General features: G+C 43.1%; 1 protein-coding gene across 2 annotated transcripts in view; it reads left to right on the forward strand.

Annotated features, from left to right (window-relative positions):
* The window catches only part of ARL6 (ARF like GTPase 6), a 474,385-nt gene that overhangs the window by 210,539 nt on the left and 244,746 nt on the right, over positions 1–19,100 (forward strand). For both annotated transcript variants that reach the window (XM_078643198.1, XM_078643199.1), the window contains exon 4: positions 13,886–13,954. In XM_078643198.1, the coding sequence (XP_078499324.1) occupies positions 13,886–13,954 (69 nt within the window). The remainder of the gene's footprint in view (positions 1–13,885; positions 13,955–19,100) is intronic.

A 19,100-nucleotide genomic window follows, 5' to 3' on the forward strand; every position in this document is an offset into this window, starting at 1 on the left:
GAGCGCGGGCCCCACCGCCGCCACAGCCAGCCGACTCCGGGAGCTCCCGGCCGGGGATCGCCAAAATCGAGGCCCCGGCCGTCCACGATGTGTGTAGGCCCCGGGGTGCCGCCACCGAAGATCCGGGAACCCAGATTTTTACACCGACAGGCACCCTTTGCCAGCTGCTACCTCCGCCACAGGTGTGAGGTGGGATACGGGTCCAGAGACCAGGATAAATAGACGGATTAATAACGGGCTGGTGGGAGCTCTAGCAAGCCACGTCCACCATCTTCTCCCTCGTAGCCACGCCCCATAGTTTATTTTTGACGCCTTGCCTATTGCTAAAAACACAATACACATCTCAAGCAAAGCTCATGGCATTATGAGGCCCTCCCTAAAGCCTTACATCTAAAACAAAACATGCAAACATTTACAATTACTAGTGTAACATTCAAATAGCAGTTGGGTGTCACTCAAAAGGTCATCTATTAATTCTTTCATCCATCATCCAATCTTTCACCATTCATTCTGTCCTTCCATCTGTGTGCCCATCCATATCCAAACCTTGTTAACCATTTGCAAACCTCTATATCACCTATCCTTCAATCCATCATTTCACTCATCCAACCCTTTAACTCATCCATCCATCCACCCTTTCACCAAATCCATCCATTCACTCATTCATCCAACCATTTACCCTTTTACACATCCTTTCACTTACTCATCCATCTACCCAGTCACTCATCTGTCCATCCATTCACCCTTTCACTCATCCATCCACCCATTCATCCTTTCTTCCAGCTCTCCACCCTCCCTTTCACTCATGTATGCATTATTTCACTCATCCATCTTTACATTCTTCTTTTCACTCATCCATGCACCCATTCACCCAGCCATTCTGTCAACCATCCATCCATGCGTACACTCATCCATCCATCCATCCATCCATCCATCCATCCTCCCTTTCTCTCTCCATTCCCCTTTCACTTAGCCATCTATCCTTTTATCCACCCTTCATCCATCCATCCACCCACCTATCCAGTTGCAGACAGAAGAGGCCAATCAAGAACTTCACCCTCGCAGTAGTTCCTAAAAAAAGGGTTGGAGGATGGTTCACTGTGCCCCTGCACATAGGCAATCTGAAAACTTGGCTGTCATAAGTCAAGCATGATGCACAGTGTCAGGACATGAGGTGAATGTGACATGGTATTGTTTCCAGGGATTTAAGTGGGATGAAAAAAACTGGGGGTCGCTCCAAGGGGCGTGTCTGATGTAATTAAGGGTGTGACTTAAAACTTCTCAGCGAGAAATATGTGCTGAGAATAATGTGCCGCCCGACTGGTATTGTACTGTTACTATCATTGCATCCAGTAACATTAGACCTAAAACAAGCCATGACTATTGGCTTTGTCAATGAAAAATTGTAAATTGATACTTGTATAGCGCACTACTCACCCGCAAGGGTCTCAAGGCGCTTGTACGAATACCGCTGTGGAACCCATCCTGGCTTTCCATGTGAGGTGTCCACTCCTGGGCACCCCCAAGGTGGAGGCCAGGCATCCTTAGCGTTGTGGGGGCCGTTGTGGAGATTAAGCAAGCTATTGCCCAGAGTTGCAAAGTGGGACTCCATGATTGGACTAGGCACCGAGGCGAGAATTATCAGGTCCGTGGAATTTTTGAGCTCAAGACCCGCAGAGGCGGGGAATTAAACCCTGGTCCCGGGCTAGACCTCTGCATCAGGGCCTGCCGCTCTAACCACTGAGCCACACTTCTCCACCTCCATGACTGTTAGTTGCATAAAATAAATAAAAAAGCAACAACTATAGCTTCCTTTTTATATAATAAGAAAAATTATTCACCTCTGAAATCATTTGACTGTAAGAGCTATACCCTCTTCTTTTTAACTTTGTCCTAGACCTGGCAGGAGGAGGCCAGCACATGCTGTAGCAGCCCAAACTGGCCCATTGAGATTCTTTACGTGACAATCAGCTGCATACAGAATGACAATGGACAGGTTGGGGCTGCTCTTGTGCTCCAAGGATGAGTGAGAGGCGGTCCCATCAGGGAGCTGAGGCCTCTCACAGGGGAACAGCTCTGCCCCCTACAAGGCCCAAAATTATGGACAAAAGGCATCCCGAAAAAGGATCCTCACGGACAACAGACGTCAGGTGCAAATTACGAACGGTCCATGAAATTTACGGACGGTTGGTCACTCTATGTGCACATAGCGCATCATTGATATTTATTCTGCTGCCGTTGGGAGAAGCTCCTTCTTCGAGAAGGACATTGCACTCAGTAATAAGTACACAGGCGGCAGATGTCCCCCCAGAAGCGGGCTGTAAATATGACTTTTTACGTCTATCACTACATCGGCAGAGCTCACGCACTGTTTGTTCTGTTTTTTTAATCCACACGTGTAGTCAGCCGCATGGGGGAGAGAGTGTAGGGTATGGTAACTTTCTGGACCTGTTTTCTGGTCTGGAAGTGTCCTTGATGTTCCGAGGTTGCTGCCAGGGTCAAATTGGAATGGCCCGGGCACTCCAACAAAAGTGACCCACAATTGCAGTTCGCAACCATTCATGCCAAAAAAGGTGATTTCTTCTCATCTGTTTCTAGTCAGATTTTTTTTTATTGCAAATGTATTTAAAACTTTTATGTTATGTTTTTTCCTCCCATTCCATTGCACAGTATTTTATTGTAATTCCTTACCTCAATCCGAGAAAACTGGCAGCAGGCACCTGAGGCTTGTCTGTCTGGTCGTTGTGAGCTGCTGTGGAGAACAAAAGCCTCCTCCCCACACGGACGACTTGTTAATTGCACTGCTCCTTCCACAAAGGCTCACTGACACCTTCTGAGGCCCGGGATGGAAGGAGGTGCACCACAAGATGTGCGTCTCAGGCTGCCGTATTGTCATTCTGCAAATAACAATTAATGGGCCTTATATGTGGCCCCCTTTGACTACCTCTCACCTGAAGCTGCAGCTCTCTGGGAAAAATCAGCACAGGTTTGTGGAGTTGCTTGAGCCACAGACTAAAAACATTACCTGCCCCGCCAATCCGACCCTGTTTGTTGCCACAAAGCGCTTTGGCTCTACATAAATCAAGAAATGAATGTGCGCTGCTGCTTGAAAGGGCACACTTAACTTCCAGTGCTCCTCACTGGTCTGTACGTTCTATACTGCGCTATTGTCGTTTGTATGCCTCTGTCTTTATATTGTCGCTAAGCGCCCTGACACAGCCTTAAATCCCACTTGTGGACGCTGTGTAAAAGAAAAATGCATATTGTTCCACTAAAGCCTGCTTTATTACCGAGTCAGGTTAAAGTTTACTTTTTTACACATGCTGCCTAATTTACAGCACAACCTATTACGTCTTTCAGAAAGAAATAATACATCGATTCATCTCAAATTTCTCACACCCATTACAAAAATTATCCTCCCCTCATTAGCTTTCCCCAACGTTTGCCATTCATGCAATTTCTCAGCTCCTAGTTCCTAGTTAAGCCTACCGGTCCCTCCTCAGCCATAGTAAGCCTGCCCTCTATTGGACGTGTGGTATCTATAGTGTTACCTCTATATCCTCAACAAACCATTTTCGTCTCCTGTGACTACATATACTGTATAACAATCAATCTCTCTACTTAATCCTCTCTATAACTGTTGCTTCCACCTGCAGTCAGTGAACTGCAGGTACACATTTCCACTCCCCTTACACAACAGAATGTCTTCTCTTGATGCAAAATCTGTTGTGTTGTCCTCCAACTGAAGAAGTGACCAGCTTGCCTACGGCATCTTCTAATAATCTGCATAATGACAATATGCTTATACTTAAGTGAAGAAAATGTATGCAATGAAAAGTGTAAAATAATTAACATAAATGTATTTCATATAATATACATTGGTCCTCTCCATGTACCAACAGATAAGCTACATTGGCATTGTGTGAATTGAAATGCAAGCCTAGGAAGTTCTACCTGTACAGCATTACAGATTTTTAGGTCAAGCCTAGGCAGCACATGCGCTGCTCTGCGAGGCATGCTGTATTCGAGTATGGATTTGAAGCTCTGCCCACTCTCTGCCCGTATTTTTAATTGGCTTGTGTCATTGCCCTTTGTAAATGCTGGCTTCTGATTCGTTAATAGGCCTGTTAGCCCTCCCTAGTACTGCCTTGTCTTCATTTGAAACCTCCCATGAGGACTGGCCCTTTTACTTCTGTTGTTACACAGCATGTCTAATTTAGTCTGTAAGCACTATTTTCTTTAATGAGTTTTTAGGTTTCGCCTGCGATGGCTGCGCATGCGCAGTCTCGCTGGCGAGATCTTATGATCTTGAGAGAGATTCGCTAGCAGGCTTTAAGCCCCGCCCCTCTTTTCCATTGGCCGCCATCACCGTTTATGCTAAACGGTGGCCGGCCATTGGGAAAGATCTTGCGTTGACCTACAGTTTTCTCTTTTTCGTTCGTCCCACTTGGACTGACTTCCCTGACTTCCTTCTGCTGCAAAAGCTTTGTTATCTTTATGGGGGTGAAACAGATGGCCCCATAAAGATAATAAAAACCTTTTGCAGCTGAAGGAAGTCAGGCCAAGGCCGTCCACTTGGGATGGCAGACAAAGAGAAAAGTCTGTGGCCAGCGCTTGTTTTACAGACTATTGCAAAACTCTTTCCTAACTTTCTGAAACGTTTTAAGGAAGGCGTCCCCAGTTCTTTCCGATGAAGCGTGTTTTTCGGAGTGCCTGTGTTCAGCTGGCACTATCGGCTCCCTCCATCTACTTGGAAACCCTCTCCGTGAGTGGTCCGGCCGCAGATCCCGGGCGGCCCCGCTTGGAACAGTCGGGGCAGTGTGAGCTCCACTCCGGGCCGGGGTAACCTTATCCAGGACGGACCTGGGCAGGAAAGTGCAGGCCAGCCCGAGACCTGGGTAAATGTTTGTTCTCGAAAATGAAAGAGCGGAGCGTGTACTGTGGTGGCTCAAAGCCCTAATTACAGCAAGAGGAGATTTTTATCAGACTGCCGGCATCGGGGAAGGGAGGGTGGGAACGGATTAGCCACCTTTCTCAATATATTTTTATTCTCAACGTTTTTACCTCTTGGCCATCTCATTGTTTCCTCCCTTCCCCACCTTCTACTGGTATTTCCTCACTTCTGCTCTTTCTTCTGCTTTTACCTTCCTGTGCGTATACTCTTTCTCTCTTGTGGTTGTTTTCCTTCTTTCCGCTCATCCTTGGGTCGGGGGCGGGGGATTTAGATGTTTCCCTTTCATTGTAGTGCTCATGCATATTATAAACACATAGAGGTTCGAATATATATGAGACTCTGAGCCCACACACAACTTGATGCGTTCTTTAAAGTTTACGTGACACTCATCAGCCTGTGGTGTCCTTTCTTTACAATTATTATTAAGTTAAAACGCTTCAGTCCTAAAAAGCTGTGGAACCTTCGTGCTTTCAGTCTCAGCTGAGTGAATCAGTGCTTCCCTTTTGTAGCCTGGTCCATGCCGCGCAGTTGTCTGTGCATTTCACAACTGGCCGAGAGTTTTATTGCCGTTCGCCTTGGAATGGACTCCGCGGGGCAGGAAGATCCGCTATGCGAAGGATGTGTTGGCGCTGTGTTTGCCTGCAGCACACAATTTCTTGGATTACATGCTTGTAGTTCAGCTGCGACCCATGCCTTTAAAGGCACCAGAACTCTCTACCCAGGTTTGCCTCCCTGAACGAGGCAACAGAGATGTCTTTCGTGCGACCTGCAATGCTGCGACATTGATTAAAAAGGTTTGTCCACTATACCGGAAATGCATTGAAGGTACGCGCTTAATGATGTCTGCCCACTCCGTCTCTACTCGTCCTCTTGTAGCCTGTGCTTCACACTCCCGTCTCATGGAACTTTTGTGCTGGTGCTTCTCACTCAGTCCCTACTTATCCTCGTGTGGTCTGTGTTTCACTATCTCTTGTGCCCCTGTTTCACACTCACACCACATGGCCTGAGTGAGTTCTTCTGCTGCGCTATTGGTATCCGCTCCGGAATGCGCCCGTCTTTATCGGGCCCTCTTCTGTCACTGCTCCTCTTGACTCCTTCCCGGGGGAGTTAAAAGCAGAGTTCCACAAACCGCAAAGTTAGTGCAGTGCGGAAACTGTGGGTCACGGGGTCAAATGCAGGTAAGTAGATTCGATCCGGTCTGTGGGGTAAAGCTTCTGCTAGCAATATGTGTGGGGAATGTAGGCCACTGGATTTGATAACAAGATAGCTCCGCGGGTTAATGCGTCTGCTGTATGTTAATGTATCTATGCACCTCTTCGCCGCACAGAGTAACACAATACCCCTGGGAGTCGCATGGAAGGCTGACCACAAGATACTGCTGAACCTCGCACACAGAAGCCCCAGGGGCTCCTAGAGAGGAAGGGGCCGCCCCATGCACTGGTCCATTCTAGTTTCAAGCATCCTGCTCTTCACAGAAGTTAAAATTCATTTTCAATCGTGATTTTCAGCAGTTTCTTCGATGCGTGATTCAATCAATCAATCGATCGAGATTTATATAGCGCTGCAAATCACTTGATAGGGTATCCAGGCGCTAGATTAAATGCACTTTTGTATTCTGAGAATCCATGACCCCTATCAACCAATGGGCAAGGCTATTTTCTCTTTGTCATGGGATAGAAGCAGCCATGGGCTTGTGCTTGTGACCAGCCAACAGGGCTGGGGCAGGACGAGCTGCTCGAGGACACCTCTGGAAGTCTAGCTGGGTGGAGGGAGGAGCCGTTCCCATGTCAAACACAGGTCACAGCTGTGACGTATGCAGGCCGGTACGGATGGGGCCCGAGTGAGCTGCCTGTCAGACAGGTGCCAGACTCTGCCCAAGCCCACCCAGCCTGGCCGAGACCCCTCCCTGTTGGTAAACCTTCGTGCCATTGCTGGCAATCTCCACATGCCCCTACAAGCCTCTTGGGCTGCAGGGCTGCTCCAAGCCCCCCAGAGCAGTGGGAGATCCTGGTTGGCATTGGCCAAACCGTGCCCCCCACCCCCCTTCCCCACTGCATGTCTCTGTCCATTATCTTCCTTGTATCCCAAAAAAGCCTGACAGCTGTTGTGAGGTTACTATAAGCTCAGGCATCGGAATGAGAGGGGGGATGCTGGAGCTGGGGGGTCCTGGGATGCTGCTGATGTCCGCAAGAGTACAAATAGTCTCTGGGCCGGCCAGATCTTTCTCACTCCACCTTACCTAATCCCGGCCACCCTCAGGGAGCCTTCAGCAGCCACAGGACCCCGCACATCCTCCAGGACCACCACCAGCCCCCTCCATGAGCCAGTCCTACTCCTCCAGTCAGAGGGTGTCCTCCTACCGCAGAGCCTTCGGGGCTCCTCGCCCTCGGTGGCCCGCGCCTCCCTGGGCTCCAAGGGGAGATCCACCAGCAGCCTGTCCTCCAGGGTCTACCAGTTGTCCAGGAGCTCCGCTGCCCCTTCATACTCCAGCTTCCGGGCCAGTCGGGCGGCCCAGCTCCGGGCCTTCGCCGGCACTGATGTGCTGGACTTCAACCTGGCCGACGCCATGAACCAGGAGTTCCTGCAGACCAGGACCAATGAGAAAGTGGAGCTGCAGGACCTCAACGACCGCTTAGCCAGCTACATCGAGAAGGTGCGCTTCCTGGAGCAGCAGAACCAGGTCTTGGTCAAAGAGGTCAACCGGCTAAAGGGCAAGGAGCCCACCCGCATCAGCGAGATCTACTCAGGAGGAAATGCGCAAGCTGAGGCGGCAGGTGGACATGGTGACCAACCAACGCTCTCGCGTGAAGGTGGAGCGGGACAACCTGACCGATGACCTGCAGGAGCCCAAACTGAGGTGAGTGGGCTCCTCTACTACTCACTCTCTACTACACACTCTACTACACACTCTCTACTACACACACTATTACACACTCTCTACTGCACACTCTACTACACACTCTACTACACACTCACTACTCTACTACACACGCTCTACTACACACTCTACTACACACTCTACTACTCACTCTACTACTCACTGTACTACTCACTCTCTACTACTCATTCTACTACACACTCTAATACACACTCTCTACTACTCACTCTCTACTACTCATTCTACTACACACTATTACACACTCTCTACTAATCACTACTCACTCTGCTCTCTACTACTCACTCTCTACTCTCTGATGTCATGACATGAGTGACAGTGAATCGGGTACCAGCATGATCTGCCATTGCGGCGCTTTCATTACTCCGGTAGCGGTTACCGCTATAAACAAAAAGCATTAAAAATGCAATATGTCTCGCCTTTCATTAAGGTAAAGCATTTGCTTTGCTATACGATACCATTAGCAAAGCAAAAGGCTTTAACTTAATAAAAGGCGAGACCTATTGCATTTTCATAGCTTGTTCCTCCTGCAGGCACAATGTGCTTTCCTGCAAAATTCAGCACACCATGCGTGCTTTCACTTTCCAAGTAGCCCGGGATAATGATGGCCGCTTCTTTAAGATTAATTTGGTCTCGCATTTACAAGAGTTTGAGCTATAGGCATTGTAAATGAAAATGCATTTTATTTATGTGTTAATTATCAAAACAGATCAATACAAGGTACTGTCATTTACAATACTGATAGAGCGCGCAAGTCACCTGACTAGTCTTTTATAAATATTCGCCTGGGCCCATAATCAATAAATCTCACAAATTATGCAGGTAACCTTCGCTCTACTATCAGTGTATTTTAAACATATAGGACTTTGACCTAACCATACCTTGACTTACCAATCCACGTCACCGGTACCTAAAGTCCTAGGGATCAAGGGTGTTAGCATAATAGGAATAATAACACTTGCACTCCTATAATAACCACAAACTCGGGAAGTTTTAAATTCTTTATCTAAGTTTCTTAAATGGCCATGATCCAAAGATTAAACACCAAAAGACTTTCAATTATGAAGATCAGAATCACAATGTAACTATGCAAAAGATGTGTTAAACTAATTTCGATCATTTAGCAATAGGGAAGGTAAAGAAAGGGAACATAAAATACGATCAAAACGTTTAAGCATTTAACAAAAGGGAGGGGAAAAAAGGAACATATGTCAAACTTTATCAATAGGAAGGGTAAAGAGAAAAGGAACATCGATATGCAAGCACTATTATCAAATATGTAACATTTTTAGGAAGGGGAAGAGAAGTAAACAAGTTAATGACGAACCCACATAAATTTATATTTACCTAGGAATGGTGTGTAGAACTAACCCTGGCCACAGGTCAGTTTGAAGGACAGAACCCCGAAAGTTGCAGTCGCCAGTAGGCTAGCAGGTGCAGATCAGAATCAGGACAGGTAAAACCAAATTGGATCAGGTCAGGACCACCAAGGTTAAAACTGGCACCCGCAGTTAAGTTGCAACGCCTGCGCTACTCCCTCTCTGCTGTCAACAGCCAGAACCCCGATTGGGTTATCGATTTCCCCGACAAAGTGCTTCGCCAGCACTGCAGCTTCCCAGAACCCCGATTGGGTTACTGATTCTTCTGCCAGAGTGCTCCGCAGCCCTCTGCTCTTGGTCACCTATTGAGTGTGTTGGGTCAGTGACAGGTCGCTATTCGGACAAGTGGGACAATTTCTCTAGCTAAACTTACGCTAGTTATACTGTTTTCCAGGTCAGTGTACCACCCCCCAGTGTTGCAAGTGTAAGGATCCCCAATTTTGATTGGGCAAGGAATGAGGATAAGTCGTCACACCATACCAAGATGACACTTTCTGCATCTCATATTTGAATTTTTTTTTGTCCCCACCCATCAATTTTATTTTCTCATGACATCTTTATTCCACCCAACAATGAATGTTCTATCATTTGTTACATTTTAGTTCATATTAGAATTCTGTTTCCCCTGTAGAGTTCAGGAGGGGAGGTTCCCAGGCGCATCCTGGTCAAGACTGTCCTGGCACTCATTCAATGCCATGACTCGATGAATTTTCAGTCTCTTGTGCGCAGGCTCAAAGGTTTCAATATGGAGTTCAGCGACAAGCGTCAGGCCCAAAATTCATTCATATAAAAAATAGAAAAGAAACAGTTTGAGAACACAGAATATATGAATGCACTGTATACCACTTATCTCTACTCTATTCCCATTTATTTATTTGTAACTATTGCGTTAAGATTAAGCAGAACGAACAGCTTAGCAAAAGCAGCAGTGCAAGCTTCATGCATGCTGTAACACATAGCAGCCATTTTAATTATAGTGCGCAGAAGCGAAAGATTCCCTCCAAAGCAAAGAGTACATCATGTCACGTGAGTATGACAGACGCATGCGCAGTAGAAAATCCCGCGTAGCAGCGGCCATATTAATGCAAGCAGATTACAGTTAGTAAAAGCACATATGCAAGCTTCCCTCGTATGATATGTAATGCAACGTTAGTAATACGAACATGTTGATTAATTTATTAACGTTATGTCGAGAGGGTTAAGTGCAAGCAAGTCGCGTTCCATGCGAATCTTTGCTCCATCAATGATAATAGCTTAAACTCTCATAAATACGAGACCTATTGCATTGCAAATGCTTGTTTTATTTAATGTGCAGATGTGACATGAGGGTGTAACATAGTAACAGAGCATAAAACCACATAAACAAATGGTATCTTCAGCACTCACACACACACACATACACACACACACACACGCGCGCGCGCACACACACACACTTCGCCTCTCACACTCCTTTCAGACAGGAAGAGACGAATGCAGTCCCAGGTTCTGGTGCAATACGTTTTATTTCATGCCCTGCACCACCACCATAACGCGTTTCGGCCTTCAGGAGGCCTTGATCAAATGACGCGCATGTGGAGTGCCTTCACATTTTTAAAGTGACAGTGCTCTGAATCGTGACGTAACATCTTATCATAGACATGGAAGAAATAAACATTGTAGTCTGAACTGTATATCCCATCAATACTAAAATGCTTTTTTCATTCACATTTATAGGTGTCAATAACGATGTTATAAATATTTATAAATGTATAAATAAATATTTATTTATTTAAAATAGGCATTGCATAATAAATAATTCAAAGTCCCAACGAGAATTAAAACCACAATTCTGGATAAAATGCATATTAAAACGTTGATCTAGTGCAAACTTTTCATGTGTGAACATAACCCAGTCTTGTATCAATTGGTAAAAACTCTCATGCCCATATCACCCCCGAAGCATTTCTTAATTTGTGGGGGTTTCTAATGCATATATATATATTTATATTGGAAAACATGAACAGTTTCCAATAGAAAGATTAGCAAATCTTAATATTTGACTGATGGGTGGGGGTATACCTAATAAATGAATTAAAGGGAGCATCATTTTATTACAGAACAATTATCAGCAAATTAATACATAAACCTATCCAAACTTAGGACTTTAAGATAAACTAATCTTAATGGCTTATGATACAACTATGTCTAGCACTCCTATTCCACTGCAATATACGCAGCACCACTCCATGCCACTATACAGTACACAACTTTACTCTACATCACTGCTCTCTACATCACATAATTACTATACACATAATTCCACTGCGGACCATACCACATATTTACACTACACAAATCCAATACACACCACACAATTCCTCGCCGCACGATTACACAACTAACAATTCCAATCCAACACACATAATTCCACTGAAACCACATACATCCACTCTATAACACACTGGTAAAAGACATTGCCATTTACAACGCCAATATCTGTAACACTTCCAAAAAATGCGAGACTCTTGCATTTCTGATGCTTGTTTTTAAGTAGCATCAATGCAATTCCGGTCCTTGAAGGCCGTCACCACACAAAGAAGGCAGTGAGCCGTATTTTACAATATTTTAAAAGCAAAAATAAAATAAAAAAGGGTAAATTGAAAAAGGCAATTCTGTAAGACAGACGACAGACCATTCTGTGTTGTGAATTAATATATTTAAAATATTATATTCTATACACAATCATGTTTGCGGCCTTGAACCTGCAGGTTACAGCACATCCCCGACTTCCCACGTCAGCCGCAGTCAGAAAACTATTTAAAGCGGCCTGAAGAATTCATCTACTCCTCCCAGGGCTGCCAGGGATGGGCTTTGTAAATTCACAGTGGCGGAAGGCGTGCCTTGCATTACTGCTGCTTTTTGTTCTTCAATACCCCATTTCTGCTCTCATCAGGCCCTCGCTGGATGACTGCTCAACACAGCCCATTTTACTTGGACCCAAAAGTGAGCAGCACGTCTTCTCAGTATGAAGGCTTTCTGCTTTTCACATAGCTTTTTGATATAATAAAATTTAAGTTGTTTATTACAACCTCTTCATGCACGCATCAATCTTTTTATAAGCGCTCCTAAATGTATATGGGAACTGAGGCAAATTAAAGTAAGCCAGTTAGCCCTGGATCACAATGTGCTGTGGTGTGGAGGCATCGGGGTCACAACCATAACTCCTGGAAGGGGAGTCAGCAGTTTTACCACAGAGACTCATCTCGCAAAGCAATCTCCCCCTCCATTATCTCATTTCCTAAAGACCACTGGCTCCTTACAGAGCTGTGTAGTACTATTTAAGAAACTGTAAATAAAGAAATAAAATGTGTTTTTCAGGTGCTAGATAATTCTGCAGAAAAAAAGATACCACAGCCCAATTTCAGCTCTTGGGGGTCAAATACAACCTTTCTATGCTCACTAATAGTAGCCACATTTACATCTATCTGTGCGCCCACTCAATAACACTCCGCACCACGCAATGCGACTCCGCTCCACCGCACAATATGCCACACAATCCCACACCACTGCACTCCAAAAAAGCAATTAGATCTCACATAGGTGAGACCTATTGGCTTTGCCAATGCTTGTTAAAATAAGTTCTGACTCAAATCTGTAGATTGGAGTTGGAGTTCATCTTGCAGGGTTGATGTCACTATGATGGAGAGCTGTGTGTTGGACTAGTGTTCCTATGATGCACTGCTCTCAGTTACAGTTAACTTCGGGTGCAGTGCAGTGGTTTTGGGTAAGAGTCCCTAAGATGCTGTATGTCAGTGTCCGTGCAGTGAAGTGCAGTGGGCTGGGGTTATATTTAAGGCAAATTACAGTGTGATGAGCTGGGTTCTTTCGAAAACGAAATTGAAAACTAAGCCAATTATTGAGGCTCGGATGCAGACTCCATATAGTAGTCATTACACTGTATCATTAGTCGAAGCTCCCGAGTACATATTGAAGCACCACTCTTGTTTCGAAGTCATAGATGAACACCAGCCACAGCAAATATTTCTTGCAACCGTTCTCTTTCTTTATGTTGGCAAGCAGAACTCATGTTTTTTTTTTAGCTGGACCTTAAAGACTACTGTTTGAATTGAGGCCTTCTTTTTTTTATTTGTGATAAATCCAATATTTGAGCCATTTTATAATATGCAATTTAGCTGATAATGGTGTCATTTTGATGTACTGGAGTTTTAATACCTGGACCTATAATTTATATATATTCTGCTATACTGCCACTCCTTTCCCAAGCCGATTGGACTTCAATCTGGGACATAGTTAAGTAAATCCTAAAAATGTGCTTCTTATTTAAAAGATATTTAAAGTTCACCAAAATTCGCTCGAACAATTGTACCTGTCCGAAGAACAAACCTTTTTAGAATATATTTGTTAGCACAGTAGTACCAACCCCGTTCCGTTTATCTATAAAAAATTATTGTTTAGGAATATTATATATTTTTCTTTTTTATGGAACACTAAACATGCCTTGACGTAGAAGTTGTATAATGCATGTGATTTGTACGAAAACACATTTAGGTTCAGTTGTAGATATCACTGATCAACTTGTTTGTGACAGCTGAACCTATTATTTGGGCGAAGAGCCTCTTTTTATACAAATCTGATATCTTTTCTCTTGTACAGTTTGTCTTTTACAGTGTTTGATATGTCTGGTCAAGGCAGATACAGAAGTCTTTGGGAACACTACTACAAGTAAGCATTTTGGTTATATGTTTGAAGTTTCTTTGTGCAGATGTTGTAATGTACGTGTGAAGTATAGTTTACATAAATAAGCCTCACAGTAAAATGGTGGTCCATGAAAGAAGAATAGTATAAATGATTGTTTTCATGCAAATTGGAAATAACACGGGCTTGTCTTTAATAAATAAAAATAATTGCAAAATACATTTTCTACACTTTCATAACTTCTTGAGAATGCATTGGAAAAGAGGGTTGGTTACATTGGACCTCGCGATCAAAGCGTTTTTTGTTTATTTATTTCTGTGTACATTGCCACTTTTACTAGCAAACATGCTGCACATTCATACAGACATTGTAGACTCTAAAACAATATTTTTGTCCATTTGGTTAAGAAAGCATGTGGCTAAGTAGTCACCAAACTTGGGAATGGTATATTACCATTTTACTGCAAACAACCTTCAAAGGTTCGCAAGAAAATATCCACAGAATTTCTTTGCTTGAGCATTAGTTTTAACCAAGATCAAAAACGGTGATGGCAGCAGTGTTTACCTCAGTCTCACTTTTTCTCTGTTTCCACCCTCTATTCTATTAGCTTCATATCAGAACTTTCCACTTTCTATAGGCAACAGGCTTGTTCTCACAAGATATAACAGGGCCTTGTCGTGAACAACCATAACCCACAACTATCTCCAGATTCGAGGCGAAATGTACCAGGACATCCCATTTACCTTGTTGACCTTACTGCTTCATCTCTCCTCTCACCATGCAGTCCATTGCCTCTTGAGAGCTTCCTGCTCTCTCCTCCTATCCTTAACCAGGAGACAGAAGCAAGCAGAGAAAGAGATAGAAAATTAGTGCCGAGAGGTGAGGTAAGTATGTTTAGGATCAAATCCGGCACCGCACCAAAGTGTCTACAATCCCTAGCGACCCCTAACATCCCGGGAAGAGAACTGCGCTCCCAGACCGCAGCAAACTTTACGACCCCGAGATTTAAACTAGCGAGAATGGGAGGTAGATCCATCTCTGTCCTAGGGCCCTCTCTTTGGAACAAACTCCCCCCCCCCCCATATTCGCAAGGAAGAAAATTATGCCAGATTCAGAAAGAACATAAAGACCTGGCTCTTCCAGAAATAAATATAATGCCCTTTACCTCCTACTACTGCTCATCGATAAGTCATCGGTGCCGGGAAACCCTTTTTGGGTAGCTGTGCGCCATACAAATGTAAAAAATAAAAAAAATAATAAGTACACGTGGTATAAGTGCTCTCATCTCTCAGCAGGGGCGACTTCTGGAATACGCCTGGTACACAAATAGCAACAAAAAGGTTTTATACATCAGGAGCCTTCAAACACTTTTCAAGGAGATACTGTGGTGGGACAATCTTTCCAATAATCCATGCTGCAATAACTACGTTAATATAAATACCAGATGGTTCTAGACTCATTTAGCGCGCATCAAGTAAATGAGGTTCAGAATTCAAATACAATTTAATACATAAAGGAATCAGCACATGGTAATTAATACATGACAAAATAACATAATCAAATATGCACCTGGAAGAGGAAAAGACGCTAACTGTTTTTCTTTAGGGTACATCGTATCTTTTTCATAAATAAATAGAAAAGGTAAAGACATTACCAAGTGTATATCAATCAAGAGGTTGCTGAAAAGAAAGGGGTGTGAAAGAGTAGTGCTCGTTTGTGCAGTAGATGGGAAAAGGAAAAGGACTACAAAGTGAGGATAAATGGATGGTAGTTATTGCAATAATTTTTACAATCCACACTGGTTATTAGTACAACATACACCAGTGAGTGAGTTAAACCCTTCGCTGCTACCCGCCCCCCCCCCCCACCTGTGCTAAACCTTTTTTTGGCTATTTGGGGGAGTTAGCGCTTAGGCCCCTGTACCTTTTTGTCTACATAAGGTAGCTGTGGCATCCTGCTGATGCAGCTTGTTGCCAGGTTGCCTCATGCTTTAGAATACTCTGCACAGGTTCTGAGATTGTTTGTTTTAGTTTATGGAGACAGTTAAGCCTTGGTGTTCCTACTACTAACAGCTATCCTGTGGATGGGATCCTATTCTACATTAAATGCTTATTTAAATCTTCAATCTACCCTTTGAACATCTTTACATTGGCGACAGGACGGGATATAAAAGAAGAGAAAGAAAGGATCTCAACAAGGATATCTTCATATACTTTACATTGGAAATTTCACTAAAGGTACTGTAATTATTTCAACCTCTAAGCTCTTATCAACTCTACAGTCTTTCCTCAACTAAGGAACCATCTTTATGACAGTTTTTTTTTCTACATAAATATCCTCGAAATCACCAACATATTTTATGTTTCAGTGGTAGGATTCCTTTCTAACTCTTGTGACAGCGCTAGATTTAAACAATATACAAAACCTTTTTTTTTGGTTTTTAACTTCAAAGCAAGCGCTTTATAATTACTCTGCCACATCTTAAAAAGAAAGCACTCCCGTTTTGAAAGGAGGGCGCTCCGTTTTACAATTGCTGCATGATCGTGTATTACTCTGGCTAGATGGAGATGGTGTTCGGCGTATATGTGCACCGCTCACGATTTTGAACAAGCAACTTGAAGGTGAGAAGACGACACGTTTCCTTTTGCATTTGCATCTTTTAAAAGGAAAAGCCTCACCGTGTGTGTGTCTCTCGCTCAAGCGCTGCAACGTTCTCCCTGCTCGAGCGCTGCAACGTTCTTCTCCCTCAGCGCCACAGCGTTTCTCCGACATCACAGCCTCACAGTCTTCAGAAGTGATTTCTGGGTAATTCGTCATCGCGCTGAAGCGTCATGATGTAATCACGACAACGTGGCAGCCATTTCCTCCTCACAAGAGCGTTTTCACAACAATTTTCTTTGTTAAGTGGCAGATTCATCAATAACATTTTTCTTTCTTTTTCTGGTATTGCTGTCAATTTCTCCTCGGGATAATTCCAAGACTGTGCAGTGTATCGACCACTCGAAGTGACATTTTCAGAACGTAGAGGTATCGAAATATACAGTTTTTTTTCCCCAAAAACAAAAAGAGGAGGTTTTTTTTTTGTTTGTTTTTTATTTATATAATTTCACTGTAGAAGAAAACTTCCTTTTAATTCTGGAACTCATAGTACACATTTACCCATGTTCTAAAAAGGAATGTGTATTATTCTTTTGTTTAACATTATCTCTCCTAACACCTTAAATTGTTTAGTGAAAGCTTTACCATAATTTTATTTAGTCTGTATAAGTGTTTTTTTTTTAAATATCCTCATATTGCGATTTTATATATGAATGGAACTTTAGGTTTCTGCCTCTTAGCGTGGATTCCGGGGCGGTCCCTTGGTCTTCCTCTTCGAGGAGTTACGCAGAGGAGTATCCTCAGCCCATTATATATTAGGATATCTGGTTTGCGAATGAGGTAAGAGCTAGCCACCTTGACTACTCGGCAAGTACTTTACTTGTCCACCAGATGTCATTTCGCATTAATCATAGGATTGTTTGTGTCAACTCTAAGTTAGCAGTTAAGTATTTTTCCAAAATTTCCCAAAATTTAAACTTTTTGGAAGTTGTCCCTCTTCTATCTAGCTTATTAATCCTTATAACAGAATTCATCCATGACTCAAAAGTGGGAGGTGCCGCATTCAACCAATTAACACAAATCTCTCTTCTCGCTAGTACTATCAATACGAATAGAAGGTTCTCATGGTGTTTAGATAACCTTATTCCATCATTAGTATCTTCTATTCCAAAAAGAGTTAAAGTTGTACTTACAATTAGTTGTTTCTGTAAGATCTTACTCACGGTTTTACCGATTTCCTCCCAGTAATCTTCCAGAGACGGGCAGTTTTTAAACATATGGATGTCATCTGCTTTTTCTTCCCCACACTTCGGGCATTTTTTAATGTCGGCATTCTTAAATTTGGAGAGTTTTTTCGGAGTCCAATAAGCACGATGTATTGTATATAAGTGATTTCTTTTTAGTGCCACTGACTTTAGGGTTGACCAACATTTCCCAACTGATTTTTCCCAAATGTTATCCAAGTTATCAATTTGCAAGTCTCTCCCCCAGATTTCCTCCTCAATTCGTGTGCCCTTATTTGTTGCTTCAATAAGAATCCAGTACCATTTTGAAATCTCTTTTTTGATGTGTAAGTCTTTTACCATATCCTTTTCCAAATTCTTACTATCTTGATTATTTCCGAGGATGGTCTTAGCCCAGCTTGACATTTGGTAATATTTGAATTTTGCTATTGAATCGTTAGTAATACTTTGTAATTCTTCCCAAGTTACCAGAGAGGATCCTTTTATTATTTGGCCCCAGTAGTCAACATTGGCTAGTTTCAAGGGGTTTGCCAGTGCATCTTTTAGAAATTCTGGAGTTCCTGGTGAATCCCATATAGGGGCCAGAGTGCTGTAATAGGAAATATTCAAAGCTGTTCTGATTTGTGTCCAAAGTTTCGCCGCCTCTCTTAAGGTCTTTAATTTTATTTTTTTAAAGTATTTTGGGTGTCCGAATTTGAATAAAAAATGGTCTAATGAATCCGTTAATGCTTGTAGGTATATTGGATAGTTATAATGGGTTCTGAGTAATGTCCGTATATTTTTAAATTGAAACGCCTTGCAGTATTCCGTCAAGTCTGGGCTTGCTAGTCCTCCGTCTTTCTTGCTTCTTCTAAGTTTTCTCCAGGCTATCCTTATTCCCTTTGAGGCCCATATAAAACTGGCGATTTCTCCTTGTGATTTTTTTTAGTAAAGATTTTCTAAATTCCAAGGGGATGGTGTTAAAGAGATAGGTGTACTTGGGCAGAATAGACATTTTGATGATATTTGATCTTCCAATTATGCTAAGGGGGAGACAGGACCATACTTTGAATAATTTTCTCACTTCCCCTGCTACTTTGTTTAAGTTACGTTGTGGAATTTTTTCTAGATCATGGTTTATCAGGATTCCTAGATATTTTATTTCCTTTTTGATATTTGGGTTTTTGAAGTGCGTATTCCATGTCATTATTTCAGTCTTGGAGTGATTTACTAGGTAGCCTGAAATCTTTCCATACGTAGTTAAGATCTTTTCTATGGTCGATTTGGAGGAAACATAATCTTTCGTGAAGATCATCAAATCGTCTGCATATAATGCGATCTTTTTTTCCCAG

This window comes from Lissotriton helveticus, chromosome 5_1 (genome assembly GCF_964261635.1).
Source record: "Lissotriton helveticus chromosome 5_1, aLisHel1.1, whole genome shotgun sequence".
NCBI lineage: Eukaryota > Metazoa > Chordata > Amphibia > Caudata > Salamandridae > Lissotriton > Lissotriton helveticus.